Genomic DNA, 22,276 nt, shown 5'->3' with positions numbered 1-22,276 from the left:
GTCATTTCATAATCAACCAAAACCAAATTGTTCAAGGATCCCGTGTTCCTTAGCATCGCCCCAGCTACATTAACAAAAACCCAATAAACGCCGGTCCATGACACGTCAAAAACAGAAAGAAAACAATGTGTGGTACCGAGACTCCAGGCTGTGTACATATCATTGGGATCATGATTGAATCCAAAGGTTTCGCGTGCCCTGGCATGTGCTACACGCACAGCACAATGAGCATCACGTACAGTCTTTGAAGCTGCCTTCACCACCCGAACTTGCTGAAAACGGCGGCTTCGTCGAATTACATACGTCGGGTCCTGATGGGTCCGATAAGCATCAGGACTAAGAACAATAAACGGACTGAGAACCTGCTCAGAGGAACGAATATTTCGTGCTTGACATGTGCTGCTCCATTGCAGCCGCCCACGAATCTTGTGCCTGCAATTGTTGTGGGCGTTGCTGCTGTTGCTGCGACTGTCGGTGCTGATGTTGGTGTTGTTGATATTGGCGTTGTTGGTTCATTGACGGCATATGCTCCGGTGCGTGCTCCGTTGTGTGGAAATCTTCTTCAAAGTATACGATAATACGAACACCAACATGTTCCTCGAGAAACGCAACACCAGACTCGTACCGACGCCGACATCGCTTGGTCCACGGATCTACCTTCACAGGACTGTGGTAGCAGAAAACGTTTGGTTGCTGGCTGCGGACAGGGAAGAGAAGCCCCATCCCTCTCATATGATGCCAGAAGTCGATGGTCGCTTGTTTCGTCGCGTCGGATTGAGGACGTGCGGCGAACATCAACTGGATGATTGTATAGCGCAATACAAGAACATCGGCACTTTCGGGGCCAAGTTGCTGCTCCATTTGCCGCTGCAAAAGTCGGAGTTCTCCCACCAGTTTCTCCAATCGCTCTTGACTGACGTGGTTATAAAACGTAGCCAGATCGACCCATGTTCGAGCCACATAAGGATGCTTGCGCCCATAAATAGCTTCCAATTCCTCGGCAATAGTGGTTATGCTTCCCCAGAGCAGTTCCGAAAGTGTCTGTGGGCCATGTTTCTGCTGAACCTCATATAAGCAGGCAAAGATCTGCCGCAAGGGATGCGATCGCTCAAAGTTGGTCATCGAATAAGCTGAGAGATACTTGGAGAGCGCAGTCATCATGCCTGGATCACGATGAACCATGCCCAGAAGCAGCTCTATGATGCCCTGTGGGGAAAGCTTCTTCAAATCCGACTCGAGTTGTGAGAACGCCTTCATCAAGAAGTCGCCGCCTTGGTCGTGATCCTTCATTTCGAAATAATAGTTGGCTTCGAGGAGGAGATCGCTGGAACCAGCTCCCCACACCATAACCGACTGCCACCCAACTTGAGCATCTGTTTCCACCTCGAATTGGCGACATTGCAAAAAGGCTTTCCTCATATTGGTGACGATCGTTTCTTGGGCTCGGATGAGATCCGGTGATTGAAGGTAGCCTGGTGTAGGAGGTGGAGTTGGGGTTCGGCATCGGATATGTGCCGGCAGGTCAGCCGGTAACTCGAAATCGACCAGATCATATTCAGTCACGCCTTTTCTTTTCAGATATGTGCCCAAATTGACGACTTTCCCGTTACGAACGAATTCCGACACCTTTCCTTCGGCATCACGTTGGAACTTCATTGACAACAGGCGTTTGACCTCATCCTCGGTGTTATTCTTGACGAATCCCCATTGTGAGAACCGAGTCTTGTACATTTTTGGCCTGGCTAGAATGAGAAATGGCACTGACGGGGGTATGTGTATGAAGACTCACGTGGCTTGGAAACCATACTTGTCGGCCATGACTGACATGACCTCTTTTAGTGGCTTCCTCTCTTCGAGATACAGCGTTCGAATGGTGTTCTTGAATGATTCCCATGCTTCGGCAGGGACCTGTTCTCTTGAGGGACGGCTTCCCATTTGTGACTTTTGGGATACTGAACTTCTTCTTTCATTCTAGGCTTGAGTCAGCATCAGCGATCCTATATCAAGCTACGGGATACATACTGGTGAAACAATGGAGGATGTTGAGACTTGAGATAATTGCGGCGTGGAGGGTTCACGTTTGATAGGAGGGCTAAAGGGTACTGGTGTGGATATCGACGATCGTGAAGGCTGTCGAGTAGGTCTGGGCGGTTTCGCAGGCGGCTTGGCGGGAGCCTTACCTTTGACATTGAAGCTGGAGTTGGTGTTGAAATCCAAGACCAACTGGCTCCCAGCGTTCATCACGGGTTTAGGTGTTGAGGGAATTGGTGGCTTTGCAAAATAACCACCAGCGTTTGAGGAAGTGCCGCTACTTTGCTGCTGATCGAAAGAGGGCTTAGAGGTCGTTGGCACAGGTGGTCGCCAAATGGCGAATCCAGGTGTACCTGGTACGCCTGGGGTCGCTGTACTGGACGAAGTGATTTTGTTGCTCAGGGCTGTATTATGCATCATCGACGAACCAGCCATGGGGGTTGATTCCATCGGGGTCGTTACTCTGTTGTTGTTGACCATGAAGCTGTTCATACTTCCAAAGGGTCCGGACGATGATCCAATACTTGAACTGTGGACTGATGGGATGTCATGAAAGCCGCCAAAAGCGAGGGCAGGCGGCGGGCTAACGAGAGGACTGGTAACTCGTGAGTGGCCACTCAAAAGTCCATAATTCGGCTCTGAAGGACTGGTGAGAGGGCTCGTAACGATTGGCGATGCGACACTGAAGTTTCCAAACGGCGAGGAAACGGGAGGGTCCTGATGTACTGGACTCGTTACGACATTTGATGGTCTGAGAGGTGATGGCGGCACAAAGGACTTGTTCTCGAAATGATTAATTAGACGACCGACGCCACCTCCACCTCCACCATTAGAAGAACTCATATCGTCGAGTTCAACATCTTGAGACATGGCGCCTTGCTGATCGAATCGCATCTCATATTCCGCCGATGGAGTTGGGGCCCAGTCCATGCCGGACGAGTCGCCGTAGGATGCGCTAGAATCATGGTACGGTTGCGAATGACCCGTCGAGAAGTTGTTGGTGTTATTGTTGTTCATGCTGAACCTGTGCCATCCTTGATCGGCGAAACCATACGACGGATCTTCGTTGTTGTTCGAATGGCGAGACCCGCCTGCTGGATTGTTAAACATGTCGCCGGTGGTGCCCAGGCCGGACGTGAGATGCCCGGTCTGTTGGCAGAGAGGCAGTCAATGACAGACTGAGGCGAGTCGAAGGCCTCGGCTATGTCCTCAGTCGCCAATGCGAGAATTCATAACTCGTCAATGTGGCGAGCAGGAGAGCTCAAGCTCAGATGGAGGTTCAAGAGCGGGAGGATGAATAGGCGGGCAGAAGTGCCCATGACTATCGGTACGTATAATAATAATAAGTGGAAGAGCGTTGGAGCCGTACCAGAACCGAGCAGAGCAAAGCAGAACGAAACGCACTGGCAGTCTAGCGGACACTACTAGGACTGGGGTGCCTGACGCTGTAGGACAATAGCAGTGAGTCGCACCAAAGCAACGGCCAGGGCTTGCTAACGTTATCGTTCCCCAGACTTGACGCACCAGCTAGGAGATATGGGCGGTGCTGTGATAGGACCGTCAGTGCGATGAGAGCCAGAAAAAAGACGGGGAGCGTCGACGGCCAGAACGCCAAGTAATGCGCGTGAGAAAGCGCCAGCAAAAGTTCCTTCGCCAAAATTTCCCAGAAAGGCAACCCAATCTTCTGTCTAGAGGAGGCTGGAGCGGGTTCTTGAGGGAGATAACAGGACCTTCTCAGTCCAGCAGCTGCAGGCATTTATGAATAACGAAATTGAATCCCGACAAAGACCATCAGCCACAGATTCATCACAATGCCATGACTCTCAATAATAACCTTTGAGTTGATGGGCGGTGCAGAGGCAACTCGTGGAGAGGCTAGAGACAAGGACGCGATAGAACGAATTGCGAATTCGAGATTCAGCACCACACAAAGAGAAGGGCCGATAAGGCTGCACTAAACGGACTGCACCATCCCTGGGACCGATGAGACTCGACCACTGAGAAATAAGATTTCAGGGGTGGGCTTGTGAGAGCATGCGACTACGATTGCCTGAAGCAGAAGGTGAACAAGACGGAGCCACCACCCCAAGTTATAAGCACCAATCATGTCTAGTCGATACGGCTCTGGGGCCTCGTACCGATTGAAGCGAAATCTGCCGAGGATGAGCATTCCGTTCTGTATTGTGTTTGTTAGGCGGCTGCGAAGCCTGAACAGACACACACAGGTACTGAACTGGAAGCTGTTCCAGAAGGCTTCGTTTAATTCATCTTCTCCTCCAGCTGATTAACACACTACTGTCCTTACCAAACCAACATTGTTTGGGTGTCTCTGGTGCAGCAGAAACGCTCATCAAGCATGTCTAGTATCAAGGACACAAAACAAGAAGAATTAGGAAAGGCTCGGGGCTTGGAAACTCTGCTGAAAGCCGGATCCCTTCGGCCGTGGCGGCGCCACGCTTTGTTACCTGCTATTTCTGAGGCCACACCAAGAGTTGGTCTTAGTGGCTAACTGAGGACCGCACCATATGGTGTCGTCCTCAGAGGATTGCTGCTCGACCACGAATCAGAATCTCGAATCACCTACTCAACTGAGGAGCTCAATACCTCGACACATTCTACTTTATCGATCTTCAATGGGCATACGCCAATCAAGTAACGATTACGGTCTGACATTGGTTATCTGGGAAAGGGAGAGAAATCACAGCTATGTGGGGGATCGAAGGCTGTGGTTCTCACTGGCTATGTAGCCAAGCCGGCTCCCGCCGATAGCCTACAAATCGGTGTTCCCTCTCATCCACTGGGGCCTTGTCTAGGTTCGTCCGCCCATCACAGTACCATGTGTCGCCTGAAATAGAGCGGACGAGGGCAGGATTATCAAACGACTAAGGTTAGCAGATCTTCATGGTTCAAGACTCGCATTCTCAAGTCGTCTCCTTTGAAGTGGTTTGATCACTCCAGAGTCATGCTAGATTAAGTGCGATTAGGCTGTCGCGTAGCTCGCCATGAGGGAGGGTGTCGGTACGTGTGCTGAAAATGGAACGTTCCATGGTTGCTGGAGCCATGACATGCCACCCAGCCCCCTGGTCTATCCAGCAACGGTTCCCTTGTCGACATTGACTCGGCCGAGAGAGCGGCCGAATCACTTGGAATGGGCTTATGGCGTTCAGAGATTACTGCTTGATATGAGATATTTCTCATGATATCTTCAAAAATGCCCTCAGAGATCAACCTCGGATATGGCCGAGAGTGTAACTCGTCATGACGGCAAGCCTGTGATATTCTATTTCGGGTTGCTCTGGTAGCGTAGCGTTTGTCTCCGTGCTTCAGAGCTCCTGCAAGACAGTGTAGCCGAGCCTTGCATCCGCTTTAGTCAATGCCGGCCACCCCTGTTCCCTGCTCTGCTCTGCTTCATATTCGGAGATCAAGCCGTGTTTCCATCTCGCGCAATCGTGAAAGCTCGTCATTATGACCCATAAGCACTCATTGCGATTTTGCCTTTAGTTTTACGTATTGCATACTTAATGGCATTCAATATCCGCTCCGAGTTTGTCTTTTGACAGGGTCCAGGACGGGATCTGGAGCAGCCGCCGCCAAGGCCGAGATCAGCGATAGGGCAAGCCACCTACGCGGCTGTCGACTCCGTATCCGCGTCTCAAGCTGAATGCTCCGAGACATAGCTCACAGCCCAGCCGGTGCAAACTTCTCGATACGGCATCGAGTCTGACAACCTTTACAAGTTGCTTGATATCGTCTACGTGTTCTATCCGTCCTTCTTTTCTTCCTTTTCCCTGGGCAAAAGATAGGGGGTCGGGCATAGGCAGTAAGGCGCAAACAGCTGAATTAGCCTGAATACTTGGCCAGATACTGTGCAAACATTCCATTGGCCACGCTATATCTCAACCTATCACTTAACGGTCAATCATAAATCATATTTGATGGATAAGAATGGCCAGAGATCTTGTTTTGATCCTCAAGAAAAAGCAAGTCCACGAATCGGTGTTTAGTGTCTCAGCTGATAACAATTACGGTCCTATTCCAAGGAATCAGCCCCACGAGGAGCAGGAGGAGGAAGAGGAGGAGTGGGGGAAAGAACAATACCCCCGAGGTCAGACACGACGTTCAGATAAGCATGAGCACGTTCACATGGGAAATGCAAGAGGTTAAATTTAAAGTGAAATTAGTGGCATCAATGCAACGTGCAACTAAGAGCCAAAACAGAATTTCACAGCGGATTGTCCGGTAGCTGTATCAACGTTGAGTCGTTGGCAGAGCAAAGTGAACTTAAAAACATATAAACATAGATATAACATAAACAGAGTGAACGGGTAAAGTTTGTAAACGGCCCTTTAGTATGAGCTTATTTTCTAACGTAAACATACAGATGAATCTCAAAAACACCTTTCTATCCATTTTTGGTATAACCTTTTTCTACTCCCAAAAGCCTACGAGTGGTATGATGTAAAGTAAAAGCGAAGAAACAGAGCGGGTGATCCCAAGAGTAGAGAAGAAACAAAACAAGAAAACAAAAGAATGAGGACCAAAAGATGGTCATGTAGAAAAGATGTAATGAGAGAAGAAGAAGAAGAAGAAGAAGACGAAGAGGCAAAAAAGAACAAAAAGACAAGGAAACAAATGCTAAAATTACACAATAACCGAACCCCATGATACTAATACCCATAAACCCAACACCTTCCGTTGCTCCCTTTGCCGCTCCGTCATTCTTCTTAATTTGATCAATTCGTTGTCCATCTGCCACCGGTTCCGTCATGTAGTCGTTGTCAAAGAAACCCAGTAAACCGTCGTTGTGTCTCAATGATTCGAAACGGTCGTAATGATATGTTTAGACGAACTCTCTCTAAGTCGTCGTCTCCTGAAGAAGGTGCCCACGAGGGATTGTAAGTGTTTAAAGTGAAGGAAACTCCTGCTGGTCGTCGCAGCACAGTTGGGGGAGTTAGTTAGTATCAAGTCAAATATGGCCAGTGCTTGATACTAAGTTTGATATAAGAGGACAAGATCGATCAAATTTGGCGATTCAAGTCGATTGAGTGATATCAAGAGACCTCTTCGCCGTCCTTCTCTTCTCGGAAGCGTAAGCCGCCCTCGACATTGATTGCGCCCTGGACCCAAGGTGTTTTGGCTACCTTGTCGACGGTCCATCGACCCCTGGCACGTCTCAATAACCCTTCTGTGATCTCCATGGCACCAAGGAGACCCTTCGCCTTGAATTTGGCCTCATCACCATCGTGATCAGTGTCATCTCCAACATAGTCAACCCACTTCCATTCGACTCTGGCAATACGGTGACTAGTACGACTTCGCATGCGGTGCGCATCGCTCATGCCCGGATGAGGGTCAAATGGAAGTCGTGCCTCGAGAAGGGCATATAGCAGTACGCCAAGCGACCAAGCATCAGTCGCTCGGCCGTCGTAGGGCTGGCCCATGATAACTTCAGGGGCTGCGTAGTCTTCAGATCCACATCGAGTCTCGAGTTTCTCATCATCTGCGATTCGTCTTGAAAGTCCCAAATCACTCAAGATGACCACCGAGTAGGGGTAAGTCGCCCAATCAATTGACGGATCCGCGAGTTCAGAGGGGGTAAGGTTAACAAGCAAATCTAGAAACTTGTTAGTTCAAGCTGCAATGCTCAGAAATAGCCGACTTACTCTCGAGTTTTATATCTCGGTGAACAATTCTCCTCTCGTGGAGATAGCTCACCGCACCAACCAACTCGGCAAAGATCCTTCGCAGCAAAGGCTCTTTGAGTACAGCGTGATGTGATGTGGCGATGTCGAACATGTCGCCTCCTGGGCAATAACTCAAGACAAGAATTGCTCGGGTGGGTTCAATGCTCCACGCCTTTAAATCGACTAACGAGGGGTGGTGTATGGAGAGCATGATCTCAAGCTCGCGCTTCAAACTCATCTCAACACGTTCCTCGCTGGCACCTCCCTTCGGACCATGCTCGCAGACTTTGACTGCTACCAGCGACTTGCGATCCAGGCTTTGTTCAGCTGTCGGTGTAAGCCTTCCGTGGTCAACGTCAGGGGCGTCTTCTTCGGGTTCTGTCTGACTTGTTGCCAGCATGACCCTGCTGAACGTTCCCTGGCCAAGCATTCGCACAGCTCGCCATCGTCGTCGCTTCTTATCGTTACGTCCATTCGCTTCAAAGTACTCAAAACTGGGGCCTCTGGGTTTGGTGGCTCCGTCTCCCGAATCCCGTGACGACTCGCTTGGAGGAGGAGTTGGCGGTTTGACAACTGTAGGTGCAAGGCCCCGTGATTCAGCCAAGTTGAGTTCTCGTCGGATCTGGTGCTCTCGTGGAGGAGCGTCCTTGTTTGGCCGTGTAGATACTGATATTTGTCTCTTGGGTATGTTCATAGGATCAGGTTTGTATTCGCTAACGCTTCGATTTCGTGTATGTTGCTTTGGTGGCTGGTTCGTTGATGGTTGTGTTTTTACATGGTCGTCAGGCTCGAGAGTGGAATATATCTTGCGTTTAGCACCATGCGTAAGTGCCGCGTCAATCGATTCACCTGCGCTTGTGACCAGAACAGAACCCTCTCCAACACTTGTGAGGCGTTTTTGGGGTGGTGACGAAGAACCTGCGCTCAGCCTCTTCCAGGGTCCAGGGGAATCACCCGACATGAGCGGGCTCGGAAGAGGTGTCATATCTCCCATAGCAGAAATGATAGGACTAGGCACGAGGCTACTCGTTCCACTGACTGATCCAAGGCTGTTTGTCAAAGCAGCTTTTAGGCTCGGGGTTCTTGAAAGAGGATGCAGGCTGTTAGACGAAGCCTTATGGTTCAACGTCAACGAGCCTCGTGATGAGCCACTGCCATTACCGTTGTTGTTGAAAGATTCGCGGCGATCCGGGGTCGTCGGACGCCGAGAGAAATCAGTCGAGATACGCAAGGAGCCGACGGGACTGACAGAGCGTCTCGGGACCGCGGGTGAGCCGATAGACAGTGTGTTTGGTTGCGCAGGCGGTAATTCACCGTCTTGTATAGAAGAGGGTGCTATTGTATCGGCACGGAAATGGGCAAGTGGGGGCGTGGTGACAGAGACATCAGGAAGCGTAAAGGACGACAGAGGGCTGGTGGACAGTGTAGCATAGGCGTGGTCGTGTCGATTGTGGTTTGGTGTAAGGGATGCACCGGCACGGGAAGACGGATGAGCTGAAACGGGTATGGGACGGGAAGTTGAGCGAAGGGAGGTATCACGACCTCTGAAAGAATTGTTTGCTGCGTCGTGAGAGTTATTGTCGAGGGACAGGGCCGTCGTTGTTCGGGGGGCGTGGGGCGTGTTCATGGCTCCGCGCTGTCGGGTCGTCGGGAGTCGCTTAGAACCAAATCAAGGTCTAGCGAATTTGAAGGAGGGTAGGGGGGGAAGTCGAGCAACGGTCGTTTATTTAGATGGCGAAACTGTTTGAGAGAAATTGGCCGTTAGCCTGGTACCGCTGTCAAAAGATGAACAAGGGAGAAATCGGATGTGACTAGGTCGAAGTATTCGGAATCCAGGTGGGGTGACGAGTTGATGCTCAATGGGTTTGGTGTTGTATCACTTCTCAAAGCTACAGAAACGTACCTTGGCGCAAGGGATCCTCTGGGAATGCGTCAAGGGAGAATGTGGTGTAAGGAATGGCTCGTGTCTTGACGATGGTCGAGGGAGCGCTGATGGAGAGTCGGAGGTTCAAGGGGTTCGGTGACGAGAGGAGAAGAGAGGAGAAATTGGCCAGAGGCTCCTTCTATAACGCGAACATGAGAGGCGATTCGAATTGTTGGTGTTTGTTGAACAGATGCAGACAGTGTCGCTCCAAAGAGAGCGAATGAAAATGGACGAGAGGAAACAAAAGGAAAAAGAAGGAGAGGAGGAAGTCAAATGAGAAAAAGGAAGCCAGAGGAAGTCAAGATCGACGTTGACAGCCAAGATTGTGGATGGTTGATCGTGGGTCCTCCAAAAGGGCAGCAGCAGCAGCAGCAGCAGCAGGAGCCAAAGCCGGAGCCAGGAGCCAGGCCTTGTGACTGTGACGGACGGGGAAGGAGAAAGAGAGGGACCTAGCAAAGGTAGAAACAGCGTGAGAAACCCGACCGCGGTTCAGGGCAGTCAGGTCAAGTCAAATGCAGTAGCGAGCAGCGAACCAAGCCCGCAAAAGAAAAAGAAAGAGATCCAAAAAGCTAAAGCGAAAGCCAAAGCCAAAGCCAAAGACAAAGCCAAAAAGCCTGGTAGCCAAAGCAAAGCAGAGCAAAAAGCAAGGGCGTGACTACTAATCACTAGCTCCAAGTCAGGTAGGTACTAGTTACAGGCTAGCACCACCTGAAGACTAATGCTAATGGAAAAAGAGAGTCCAGAGTAAAGAGTCCAGAGATTGGGAAACCGGGGATCGGAGCGGGTCTTTTTGTCTTTACTGTCTTGTCTGTGACTCCTTCTGTCTGGTCGTTTGTCTCGTCGCTGTTTGAGAGTTTCTTTTATTTATTTTCTGTTTGTTTTGTCTTTTATTTGGTAGGCAATAATGGATTGGGTGATACTTCCAGTCCACCTTTTTTAGAGGCTTTCTTCACAATTGACCTCGGGTTCTTCCAGCGACTGACTGACTGAATGACTGACCTTGATTAGTGACAGTGGTGCTGAATCCACTACTTCAAGGTTCGATGGGGGGCGCAAGTCGATGGCCTAGTGTTCTCCAGTATCCGGTATCGTATCCCTGTAGCGTTGAGGGCTGGCTTGCTTCCCAGATGGGCACGTTGTTGTTATCTCTCACAAGTCTGGGGGTTATTGGAGGTTGGGTTTTGAGTTTGAGTTTATGTTGAATCGGGTTCGGAACTTTGTTTTTTGAAAAGGAAATTGAATCGTTCAAGCGATGCAATTGCCTAACTAGTTAAATGCAGGCTTCGGAAGCGAATAGTGCTGTGCATATGTGTCCGCGGTAACCGATAGACGTACATACAGAGTGCAGTAAGTTACAGAGAACAAGTCAATAATGGGAAATGGTCACTTTATGGTATGTTGTTGGGCGTGGCGTGGTGGGAATATTGGTCACGTTGAGCTGTGCCAGGTGTGCTTGGGCTTGTAATTTCCTTCAGGACACCCAGGATATGTATCCGTATGACCTGGGATGAGGATTATTTCTCCAATTAAGCTCGGGAATAAGACATGAGATGTAAAATGTCCCGTAATGAAAGATAGCCTGAACCTGTTTAGGCCTTTAGGATATGGAATGGGATGAATGATTCATGAAATGAGGTGGGGACATGATACCCATGGTATCAACGTTGCGATAGGCACCCTCCAAACGCAAGCCAACAAGCCAAGCCTTTGACTTTTGTTTGACGGTTACACTATGTAAATTAGCAAAGTGATGGGGAAGTGAATCACCACCATACCAGCCTCTCTGCATGCTATCCTACAAAAGACTGGAACCCAAACACCAACAAGGAACTGATCGACTCGGTCAAGTCGGGACAAAGACGATCATACACGGTGACATATCTCATCTCATTTCATTTGAATAGATGAGGATGTCTTTGATGAAGAGCAGCATCTCGACTTTGCAGGGGCACAGCTGCAAAGTAACGTATGGCTGCTGCTGTTTCGTTACACCTGCATTGCATGGTCCCATTGTCCTTGTCCCTTTGTGGCATCCCGAAGGAGGTGAGACAGGGATACTGACTGTCTTTCACCTGTACCTATACACCAGCGAAACACAGACGGTCGCGTAGTAACGACAAAAAGACTGGCTTCACTTTTTGGAACGCACTTGCATTCTATCTTACGTGCATTAGGTATAACTATCACCTACCTGTATCTGATCTAGGCTCTCACGGCATTCTTGACAAACAAACACTCGTCCGTAACACTATCACAGGTGCTTCTGTGACCACCACCTTTCCTAACCCACTCCAGTTCATTCATCCATCAACTCTTCACTTCCTTTCTTCTTCTTCTGCCCCTCCTCTTACTACTGCTCCTCCAGGTCCACTTCAATCCCCGCTGCCACGCCTCTCACTGCCGCTGCCGACGCTGCAGAGTCCACCAAGGCGGCCACTAAGAGCCCTACAGTTGCCCACCCGCTCCATTTCTACGCATTTTTGCGATCGTCCCTTGGTTTGGGTTGAATGCCCTTGTCTTTTTGTCTCTGTCATGACGTACATTGATGCTTCATCATTACTCGCCGTCACATGTTCCGCTGTCAAGAATCAAGTTCGTTCAATGTCATTCATCTTCTTTTCCCCAGTGGTTCACCTCCGCCCCGGACCTCCGGGCCTCACATCACCAACTGCCGACACCCTCCGGTCTCCTCGGGCGGCCGATGTTGGATTTTTTAATTCAACTCAATCCAACCTCGAAATTACATAGGCCTCGCTAAATGTGATTCCCCCGCCCATCATGGCGCCTTCTTCCTTGGCCAATAAGTCTCAGGTGACTCGATCAGCGAAAAAGCCATCTATGTCACGCCTCAAGGTTGAAAAAGAATTGCATCATGAAAGCCGTGCCGTGCCGTCGCCGTAAATCCTACTCGGACGGACCACTCGCGTCACCGAGCGCACCCATCATTCTTTGCTGGGCCATCTTTCATGTTTTGGGTTGCTGCTCTTTGATCCATCTCACCCTTTGCCTTGAACACATGGTTCATCCTCCAACTTTATTGGCTCACATCCTACATTCCAATTCCCGGCATTGTGCAGTCTCACAGTGACGAATCGTGCCACGGCTTGATCAAGAAGGTCTATGATCACCATATCAAGCTAGCTTTGCCGCCAGAAGACACACAGTTGACTCGATCTGGCCACAAGAGTTGGCTCTCGAGAGTTTGGATTCATCCAGTTCTTTGTAGCTATACTTGGCACAAAGTAATTGATGGGACGATGGGAGAGGTGGGAAAATTAGCTGCTCATTGCTTTATGTTAAAACGATCGCGCAAGCCAATTAGTCTGTGCAAGCACAAAACAACATTGAACGGGGGTGAGTGGAATAAATGGAATACTCGCTGGGATGAACACATTCAAGCCATTTGACTGCAGTAAACAGATAAATCAATGACAGAAGACCCTATGGAAAGACCATAGACAAAAAATTCAGACTTCAACAAACTAATTATCTATGCTCACCGAGTCTGAAACTTTTCGTCACCAATGAGCAATCATGCCAATCCTACTTCAGGGTAGGCATACTTTTACCAACTTTACAAATGAAAGATCAATATAATATAATAAGAGATACGATGTAAGACTAGGGTGCTTCAGAGAAGCAGTTAATGAATTAGCAATACAATATTGGTATGATCACTGTTTAGGCAGTCTGGGATATGGATGGATACGATAGAGCCAGTAACAATGGTGTAGCAATGCAGGAATGTTCCAGAGTTCATTCTTCAAGCAGCCAGCTAAAGTTTCTAAACGGCTAGACAGAACTGCCGGGCAAAACTAGAAACGGCTAAATTAAACTATTGTCAGTCGGAAAACATGGAATCATGTATCCATGACAAAAAGAAATATCTGCTCATGAGGCTATACATGCAACACCAAGTACAAAAAAGTAACTCCGGTACAGGGAATCGAACCCTGGGCTCCGCGGTACTGATCTCTCAGGTTATGAGAGCGCGAAATGTTAGCCACTACACCATACCGGATGCTATTGGCTGTTGATACAGGGGAGTCTGTAATTTGAAACTACGGAGCATACACACAAACGCTGTTGCAACTATACCATCAGGTACTGTAAAACGAGACATAGAACGGCTCACTTGAAGCTATTTTAGATTTGGCACAGTTGGGAGTGACAGGTATATGAGGATGTATATATGCTGAACCTTCTTTCCATGCAGGGTTAAAGGGAGCCGGTAGCATAACGGTGTGTCGTTCAACGTTTACTGTCGACGATCTGACACATCCCCTGTTGTATCTGGGCATTGTGCGACGTAAATACAAGCCTCTCAGATAATAGATGCACACTAAATGAGCTTTCGCTGTTCCCTCAAGGAATTATCTAAGTGGTCGTGCCATACGCCAGACAAGCTGATCACACGTTACCTCCCAACGCATATCAATGAAACGAGCATTTGTGCAGGTGGGTTCAATATGTGATCTCTGATATCAAGGTTCCGCAACCTAACAGTAATGTACAGCCCTCGTAGGGAGTCAATAGGACCTCGAAAAATGATTCCGTTTTCGTCTCCATATGATGTCAAATACGCCCAACATGCGTTTCCAGATCAATCCTTATAAGATGTCTGATCCTGCCAAAATCTCTTGACTGGTATTATTTCCAGCCCTCTCTGCATCGTAACACATAGCTTAGTTCGTAGAAGCGTTATAGTTCCAAAAGTCCGCCCAAACCGTATATATAAATATGCAATTCACACCAACACGCTCACAAGAGCCCGCGGTGTGCCTTGCAAGTAAAGGGCCGTCAGCAACCCTGCAGGTGTTGTGTCAATCCCACCACCGGAATGGAACTCCCATGGCTATCATCTCCCCATAGCCAATCAGATACCTGCTGACCGTCCCAGCTGTAACTGCCCATAGGGCTAACGGGCGCGGTAGATGTATCAGGCATATTACCTGCGCCTTCTATTGGGTAGGATGAGCTAGCAAAAGTGCCAGACTCTTTGGCAAATTCTGATAGTCGTGTGAGACGAAACTCGTGTATCTGGGCTGCCTCGTCTGTGTCTCCTTTCTTGTGTAGTGCAGACTCAAGATTGGCAAGGGAGCTAAGGAGGATGCGCTCGTCTCCTTTGCAGGCGGTGATGAGGTTGGATGCTTCTCGGAAACGCTCAATGGCCAGAGACAAGTCACCCATCTGGTAGCTGTAGTTGCCTAGTTGGACGTTCATGCCGGCTCGTTGTTCCTCATCTAGGTCCCACTCCTGGAGAGTGTGAAGGTATTTTATGGCCTCTTCGATCTTGTTCTCAGACGTTTTCACGTTACAGACAATACCGGTCTGGAGGATGGCGAGTTCTCGGAGCCAGGGGTGTCGTAGCTGGGTAGCCTCTGCCTTGGCTCGGTATATCGTAGAGACTTCGAGTGCCTCTACTGTCTCATCGTGATGGAAAAGACAGTCAATATGATCGCAGTATAATATCGTGGTAAGCTCGTTTGCTGGCCCAATCCACTCTTCGAAGAGAGGCACGAGTGAGGAGTATAGACGTGTAGATAACTCGTAGTGCTCTGAAAATTCTGGAGACCCGACTATTTGCCAGATCTGTGTCATGGGATGATTCTGCCCCAAGATAATAGGTATCAGACCTGTGAGGTACTTCATAACGATCCCCAGGAGGTCCCCATTATGGAATCGATAAAGGTACCACAGTAAGAATGGCGTTCGGGTGGCGAAGACAGGGCTCCCAGAGGCAACTATCTCCTTGAGTGATTCGAATGCGGGGGTAAGAATGGTGCCGATAGATATGTCGTCTTTTCTCATCATGGACCTGTTGACCAAGCCAAAGCTTGTCACCACACGTTCAAACAACTCTACGCTTCGATCGCCGGTATTTTGACTGCCACAACTGACGTTGTACTCGCATTTCCAGGCTCCTTGCGTGAAAGACGTGTCGAAATAGCTCGTGAATAGATCGATGATCTGGTCTATATGAGAAGTCTCCTCGGGTGGCGGTGGTGGTAATGGACTGCTGTGAGAAGGTAACGGTGTATGGCATTGAACCTCGAGAGTCGTCTGAATGGTAGGCACAACGCCAGCACGAAAGCGAGCGACAAGCTGTGGATTTCTTCGGATGTATCTGTTGATGTTATCAAGATCGACCGGTTGCCCACGGATGGTAAACTCGGACGTCTTGCCCTGAGCCTCACGCTCAGTCCGGAGGATAAGTATGGCAAGAACCTCATCGCTTTTTAGTTTCTTGTCCAGCCCCCACTTCCAGATTCTCGACTTGTACATTTTGACTCTGCAGAACTCGAGGTCAATCACCCGTGATGAGAATGAGAGAGTGTGTTGTTACGCACGTTGCAGTGAAGCCATGTTCACGCTCGAGGACTTCCATGACCTCTTTGAGTGGCCGCTTCTCTTCCTGATATAGTTTTGTGATGATTGGACGCTTCTTTTCCCATTCTGCGCTAGGGATTCGTCTTCCTGGAGCGCAACGCGGTAGGCTCAAATCGGTGTCGTCTGAATCACCGGGTGTGGCGCGACGCCTGGCCGAGAAAACGCCCGAGGTAGCCATTATGACATTGCCTTGTTGGGTTTATTGAGTTGTGTGTGTGTTGTTGGTAGGTGGCGATGAAGTAAGTGAATCGATGGCCGTAGAGGTTATATGTTGTAATGTGCCGTAATGGTGTATATAAATTGGGGAGAGTGAAGATGAAAGAAGGAAAGAAGAAGAAGAAGGACGTCACATTGATAATGATCAGAAAGTTGAAAAAGAGCGGAACCAAAAGGATTCAAGGCTAGGTAAGTACGGTAGGCAACCCGATGATTTGACTTCTTTCTTTCCTTCTCTGTAAGCTCAAACCCTGCCTGATCCCCCCTCCCGTCAACTCCACTCTACTCCATCCATCCATCCATCCATCCATCAGCACGGTACCTTCCTAACGTATTGGATGAGGAAGAAGCAGAGGAAGGAGTAGAGGCAACCTTAACACGCACAGCTAAGTTCAGCCCATTAAGGCTGTATGACCGTTAGATGTACCTATAGAGAGAGTGTGTAGCGGCAGAAGTGGGCGATATCCAATCCAATCCATAGCTCTCACTGAAAGCGCTTCTGAGGGGCTGGTGATTGAATCATCCATGTCTTGTCTTGAGACGGGAATCCCCGCTCATCAATCAATTATGCCTTGCGACAATTTAGCGTCGTGGTACCTGTCTGGTGCTTATTTCTTACCCGTCTACGGTTGTCGAGTCATTTGATCCTTCGCCAAGTCACTCCATGAGTCTGTGGGTATATCAGGTATCTTAAGTTATATCTGTATCTACCAAGTGATTTTTACCCACATTTCCATGTCGCATTGTGTGTTGTATGTAGATGTTGTACTCTACAAATCTCGTCGATCCATCTTTTCAGCCTTACAGAGATTAACTTGGTTAGGTGTGCCTCCGTCTGTCGGGCGCCCCAGTAGTACCCGACCCGAGCTCACTCCACTTCCAACGGTTCCTCACTCCGCTCTAGGGACTATACCCCCGGCTGTCACGGGGGGCCTCACCCTCTATTCACACTTGTCTGATACCCAAGCTTCAGCCCTTCGGCCGAGTCGAGTCCGACATCTTCAGCCCTACTTGACTTGAGTAGCAGAAAGTCCCCAAACGCGCAATAGTACACTCGGCGCAGATAGCTTGTTGCGCATTTCTCAATACGACAGTCAAGTCAAAGACAGTGATAGCCCCGGAAGGACAGAAATCCGAGAAGCTGCCATAGCCACATTGCACTTTGTTGTTCCTGCATCACCCGTGATAGATCCTTCATATTGGCTACCTGCTTGGTTGGGGAACCACGTCTATCGCCATCCTCGTTTACAGGTTGTGCAGTTATATTATCACTTCATTTCTCGCCGTAATCTCTGAAGCTGGACGCGCAGACAGTAGGTTGTAGAAAACTTGGGATCTGAGCTTTAGAGGCAAAAATAAAAAGTCCCAGAGGTCATCCAAGCCCGTAGCAAAGTGACTAAACTATTGCATCTTTTAAGTCGATCAACTCGAGGGTCCAATGACAATCGCTTTCTTCTGTCAGCCCAGTCGACCATTTAACCGTACCATGACCATTTGTCAAGTCCACCAAGCGAAAGAAAGCACTCCAGTCAAATGAACATTAAATTGACGTACATGCTACAGTACTACCTAGTCATTGAATCGTAACTACCTATCGTAAAGTCGTCATTCATTAGAAAAATGCAGATGGCGTTTTGGACGCCCACTAACTAGCCTTTACCCGTGTACCCAAAAGTATCCAAACTCCATGCCTTCAAATCATGTCATTAAATATCATGAGTGGAAAAGCCACCTCATGTTCTTCGCTCCCGATTGGGGTTATATCTGCACCAATACCTCTCATGGTTTGCCTTATTCCAGCCTGTACTGGACTTGTTATCGCACCCAGATCGAGAAAACCGGCAGGGCATCTTTATAGGAGGCTTTTTCGGGCACGCAGTGCGCTCGTGCTTACCGAGGTTCGACTTACTAGACAAGACCTTGCCGCAGTCGGGGCAGCTCATGTTTGCCGTTCTCGTTGAACATTCTTGTTGGGGGATTGTACGTTCACCCAACCAATCTATGTTGCTCGGAGTCGCGCGAAAGTCCTTGTATTCCGTTCTTTGGGTCGACGCTTGTGGCAGTTGAGTCTCGAAAGACAGCATGGTCGCCGTGTCTTGCGCTGGAGGAGTCAAGATGTCATCGAAAAATATGCCTGTTTCCTGCTGCTCAATCAGCATCAGGCTGTTGTCCCCAAAGCTCAAAAGGGCTGGGTCCAAGTTCAATGCATCCTGGGCTTCTTCAGGCTGATAAAGAGACTCTTGAGCCATATGGTCATCTGTGAATTATTAAAAAGAGCATCGTAACGTATGATTGACGACAAGTACCTTTCATGGCCAACATCCATGGGCTCATTGGGTGTTCGAGGGGGGTCTCCATTCCAATACCAGAATCGTACGAAGCATAATTATTTCCATCGAAGCTGAGATAATCTTCAACTATCGCTGTTGACCGATTGATACTGGCAGGAGCTCCAAACAAGTGTTGGAACGAGCCGCTGTCCTCGACGTCTTGGATAGCTAAATGGCTGTCAATCCGAGTAACTGTGTGTATCTTTGAATGCAGAGGACCTACCGGATGAAGTTGCAAACAGAACATTGAGCGCCACAGATTGTAATAGAAGAACCACCCTAGGTTCAACAACGTGTAAATCGGGCGCGCTGTCTCCCCTTGCAGTTGTAGATTCTGGGCCGGGTAACGCCATCATCTCGACATTTGGAGAGCCTTTGTGGCAGCCCTGTATTTTTCGCTGTACAGCCCGTATCCGAGTGCCTACGGGTTTTAGGTCAGGAGGCTTGATATGGGTGACCGAAACAAGATCCCTAGCCAATTCACCGAACCGCAGGGCGTCCTCCTGAGATGCTGGCAGCGTGTTGGGGGGTATACACTCGGTCTTCCAAATGGCACGGACAAGTTCGTCAAACATTTTCCTGTCTAATTCTCGTTCGAGTGCAACAACTTTCCACCGATACAGATCCTGAGTGAATCTATATACTGTTAGTTATCCAATATTACTAGCCATCAGCCTGATACTTACTCGATATCTCGTTCCCTGCTATCTGGAAGCTGGTAGATCAGCGCGTCAGCGACCAGAAGGGCTTGGAGAACGGGTGCGAGTCCAGGTGGTGCCTGGTTTCTCAAGATATTCCGTAAATGATTGAGGCCCGACCTGGAAACACTTGTGGGGTTTATGCAATGATCTTGGATGATGCCATACTCTCCCACGTCGCCACGCTGATCACAGAACTCTTTAATTCTCCGGCAGCTTTGCTTCAGGCGGAACATAGACGAGTGTCCCAGATGGCTTCTACGCTTGTAGCTGCGGGTGAATTCGAGGAGCATTGATCTCTCAATCACCCCATGAATAGTGCTGTAGGAGTCTTGAGAGAGCCAAGCTTGAGTACTTAGTACAGATGGGGGATCAAACTGGGGCGACAAGACAGGTGACAAGATTTGAGAAATCGAGAGATCTTGAGGTGAAATGCAAAAGTCGGGCCCTCTTGGGGAAGAGACTGTCACCGAGGAGGTCCCGGGGCTGGTTGGATGAGACATGAAAGGTGTAGGAGTGGTCTTCGTCATCTGTTCTTGCAGTGAACCAGACAAAGCACTGCTAATACCGGATATGCTGCTGTTACCACCCGATGGACGGAAAAATGGTCTTTGGTAGGGTGAGTATCTACCTGTAGGTAAGAATTGGGGGGGCCTTGGTACTGGGTACTTGGCGCTCATGGCCTCATGGGCTGACGTCTTTGGTTTCGGTAGGTCTGCCAGAACGTCTAAAATATCCGTGAATCCCATCTCGACTGCGAAATTGTTGGCCTTGACCAACTCGGAATGGTACAGAGGGCCCTCTCTTAGCAACAGACGGATGACGGCAACTTGTTGCCATAGAATTGCGGCCAGGAGTGGCGTAAAGACGCGGTCGCTATGACCGACAGCATCTTCAATTCGTCCTTCAAAGGTGTCGAGTTTGTTACAAATTAAGGCACGAACAGCTGGGCAGTGACCGAGACGGATAGCGACACAGAGTGGATCGTACGTTATATCGGGATAATCAGGGTTTGGCATGTCTCCCTCCATTGACCGTGTCCGTTCAACAAGGTCTAAGATATACACATATATATCGAAGAAGCCTCGGTCAAGAATCTGAGAAAGAAGACCAGCGTCGTAGATGATCCGGATATCGTTCGATCGTAAAAGCGGTTCGCAAAACCCACTGAGAAGGTCCAAATTACCCGTTCGTGCAAATTTGCCGATCTGGGCATTCTGGGTCTCTAGGAACTCATTTGAATCCTCTTCGCTGATCTCTCCAAGCTGAAAGCATTCCTCAAGGTCGTTCACTCCAAGATCCATGTTTCGTTGATGGATATCTCGGAGAAGGGTGGGAGTAACGACGCCTTGCTGGCGTAGTCGACCCATGTTGGATCCATCGTAAAGAGACCGCTCGAGCAAGAGGTCATCAACAAGCAAGTGCATCTCCTTGGTTGTATCGTCGTAAGGATGATTGTCTGCCAGGGAGTCTAGCTCAGCTCGTAGGCTATCATAATGTTGGAGAACTTGGTCAATGCTGAGCGCAAGTTGCAAGGGCGGAACGATCTTGTGTCCGAGAACTTGGCAGATGACTTGCTTGAGGTCTCTACTTCTAAACTTGATGGTGATCATATTGCTTGCCCTTTCCTTTTCGACGACAAAGGACATGGATGGCAAGTTGCTCTGTGGCCCGGCCGCAACGAATCTGCCAGAGCCAGATGACACTGCGCGATAGATGTGGCCACTGAATTGTTAACATACGCACGAATTAAAATTTACGATGAAGCGCGACATACTTTTCAAAAGTTTCGGTATATCCCATGTACGGACCTTCATCTTCTGGGAATGGCGAGGAGTCCAATGGCGAGCGCTGGCGATGGAGCGGCTGCGCAGGGATATTGATTGGAATTGACATGGCTATAGCTGTAGGTTGATGGCTCATGGAGGACACGCCCACGAATTTCGATTGAAGCTGCACGAGACTGACATGAGGTTGATTCTGTAGAGAACAAGGAGATGAATCAACATTGTTGGAGGAAAGTCGGGATTTCTTGATGCGACATCTGATAAATTGTCGTAGCGGACATTGATGCTTTCCTAATGCATGGTAACAGACATTATTGGGCAACCTTGTGTGAGTCGTGTGGGTGGGGAAAGTTAGGAATCCGTAGGTAGGCGGTTGAAAGCGGGGGGAACAATCACGAGACTCTCGTGTCTTGATGCCTACATTACCTGCAGCTATGGATTATTTCCATCGTCATTTGTAACAATCTTTAGATGATTGACCGGACACAGCTGTTCAGGGTATTCTTGCTTATATGTGACCCAAATCCTCAGACTTGTCCCATTCATTCTCATGCAGCCAACAACGTGGGCATTGCCTTTTGAGTCCACGACTGTACCAATTGATAGACGGACCAGCACAATGCAGTTGCCTTTCAGTACATGTTCTCTTAAGTTCATTGGTCCACCATCCTCGTCTTGTCGGGCGAAACATGCTGCAGTCAACACACCAACTCCATGCACGACTTGGTCGACCATGGACATCTCGTGGCCGAAACCTTCCAAGGAGTTCCTCCATATGTAGACACGAGCACGGTTCCGTAGTTTCCTCCACGGCTTTTACACTCCAAGGTGCGCCATGGTATTTACGGTCAGGGACTGACAGCTTACACAGCCTCCCAATGGCGAGCATCCTCTTACAGCTCGTGGCCAACATAACCTTGTCCACCAGTGGGGCTTGTTCGAAGATCATGGTAAGGATCTCGAGGGGCAGTGTCAATAGTGAGGACGAGTTTAAGTCGCAATCCATGTTGAGCTAATCGTTGTAAGTCTCCAACTGATTCCATATGTTGATTGTATGTTGAGAACTCACTGTTGCTGGGGTTCTGAATGATATGGTACGAGAACAGTCGACAGGCTCCGATGGCCCAGACCTGTTTCTCAATTGGACTGGCATGGCATAAATAAACTGGATAGGCTCCCTCTCAAATCCTTCTTCGTGGTGGTATTAATACTACCT

The 22,276-nt window shown here is 49.0% G+C and overlaps 5 protein-coding genes and 1 non-coding gene across 6 annotated transcripts; 1 reads left to right on the top strand and 5 right to left on the bottom strand.

Annotated features, from left to right (window-relative positions):
* Window positions 1–366: 366 nt before the first annotated feature.
* FGSG_01843 (uncharacterized protein) lies at window positions 367–1,290 on the bottom strand (the record flags this gene model as incomplete). Its single annotated transcript, XM_011319386.1, has 1 exon — window positions 367–1,290. One exon carries the CDS (start codon window positions 1,288–1,290, stop codon window positions 367–369), a length of 924 nt encoding a protein of 307 aa, XP_011317688.1.
* A 5,208-nt stretch (window positions 1,291–6,498) lies between these two features.
* Window positions 6,499–9,342, bottom strand: FGSG_01842 (uncharacterized protein; the record flags this gene model as incomplete). The annotated part of the gene is made up of 2 exons (XM_011319385.1): window positions 6,499–7,645; window positions 7,695–9,342. 2 exons carry the CDS (start codon window positions 9,340–9,342, stop codon window positions 7,083–7,085), a joined length of 2,211 nt encoding a protein of 736 aa, XP_011317687.1. The 3' UTR covers window positions 6,499–7,082.
* Window positions 9,343–11,607: 2,265 nt separating this feature from the next.
* FGSG_12020 (uncharacterized protein) lies at window positions 11,608–12,387 on the top strand (the record flags this gene model as incomplete). Its single annotated transcript, XM_011319384.1, has 3 exons — window positions 11,608–11,682; window positions 11,729–11,813; window positions 11,846–12,387. The coding sequence occupies 3 exons, from the start codon at window positions 11,608–11,610 to the stop codon at window positions 12,385–12,387; spliced, it is 702 nt and encodes a 233-aa protein (XP_011317686.1).
* A 1,183-nt stretch (window positions 12,388–13,570) lies between these two features.
* Window positions 13,571–13,660, bottom strand: FGSG_20537. Its single transcript has one exon. It is a non-coding gene; the product is annotated as a tRNA-Glu (tRNA).
* A 779-nt stretch (window positions 13,661–14,439) lies between these two features.
* On the bottom strand, window positions 14,440–15,240 carry FGSG_01841 (uncharacterized protein; the record flags this gene model as incomplete). Its single annotated transcript, XM_011319383.1, has 2 exons — window positions 14,440–14,448; window positions 14,524–15,240. The coding sequence occupies 2 exons, from the start codon at window positions 15,238–15,240 to the stop codon at window positions 14,440–14,442; spliced, it is 726 nt and encodes a 241-aa protein (XP_011317685.1).
* Window positions 15,241–18,794: 3,554 nt separating this feature from the next.
* Window positions 18,795–19,566, bottom strand: FGSG_01840 (uncharacterized protein; the record flags this gene model as incomplete). The annotated part of the gene is made up of 3 exons (XM_011319382.1): window positions 18,795–18,854; window positions 19,001–19,211; window positions 19,262–19,566. The coding sequence occupies 3 exons, from the start codon at window positions 19,564–19,566 to the stop codon at window positions 18,795–18,797; spliced, it is 576 nt and encodes a 191-aa protein (XP_011317684.1).
* Window positions 19,567–22,276: the final 2,710 nt, after the last annotated feature.

The sequence above is a fragment of the Fusarium graminearum genome, chromosome 1 (assembly GCF_000240135.3).
Source record: "Fusarium graminearum PH-1 chromosome 1, whole genome shotgun sequence".
NCBI classification, from domain to species: domain Eukaryota; kingdom Fungi; phylum Ascomycota; class Sordariomycetes; order Hypocreales; family Nectriaceae; genus Fusarium; species Fusarium graminearum.
Note: the sequence above shows the minus strand (reverse complement) of the source record. Positions and strands in the feature narration are given on the sequence as shown.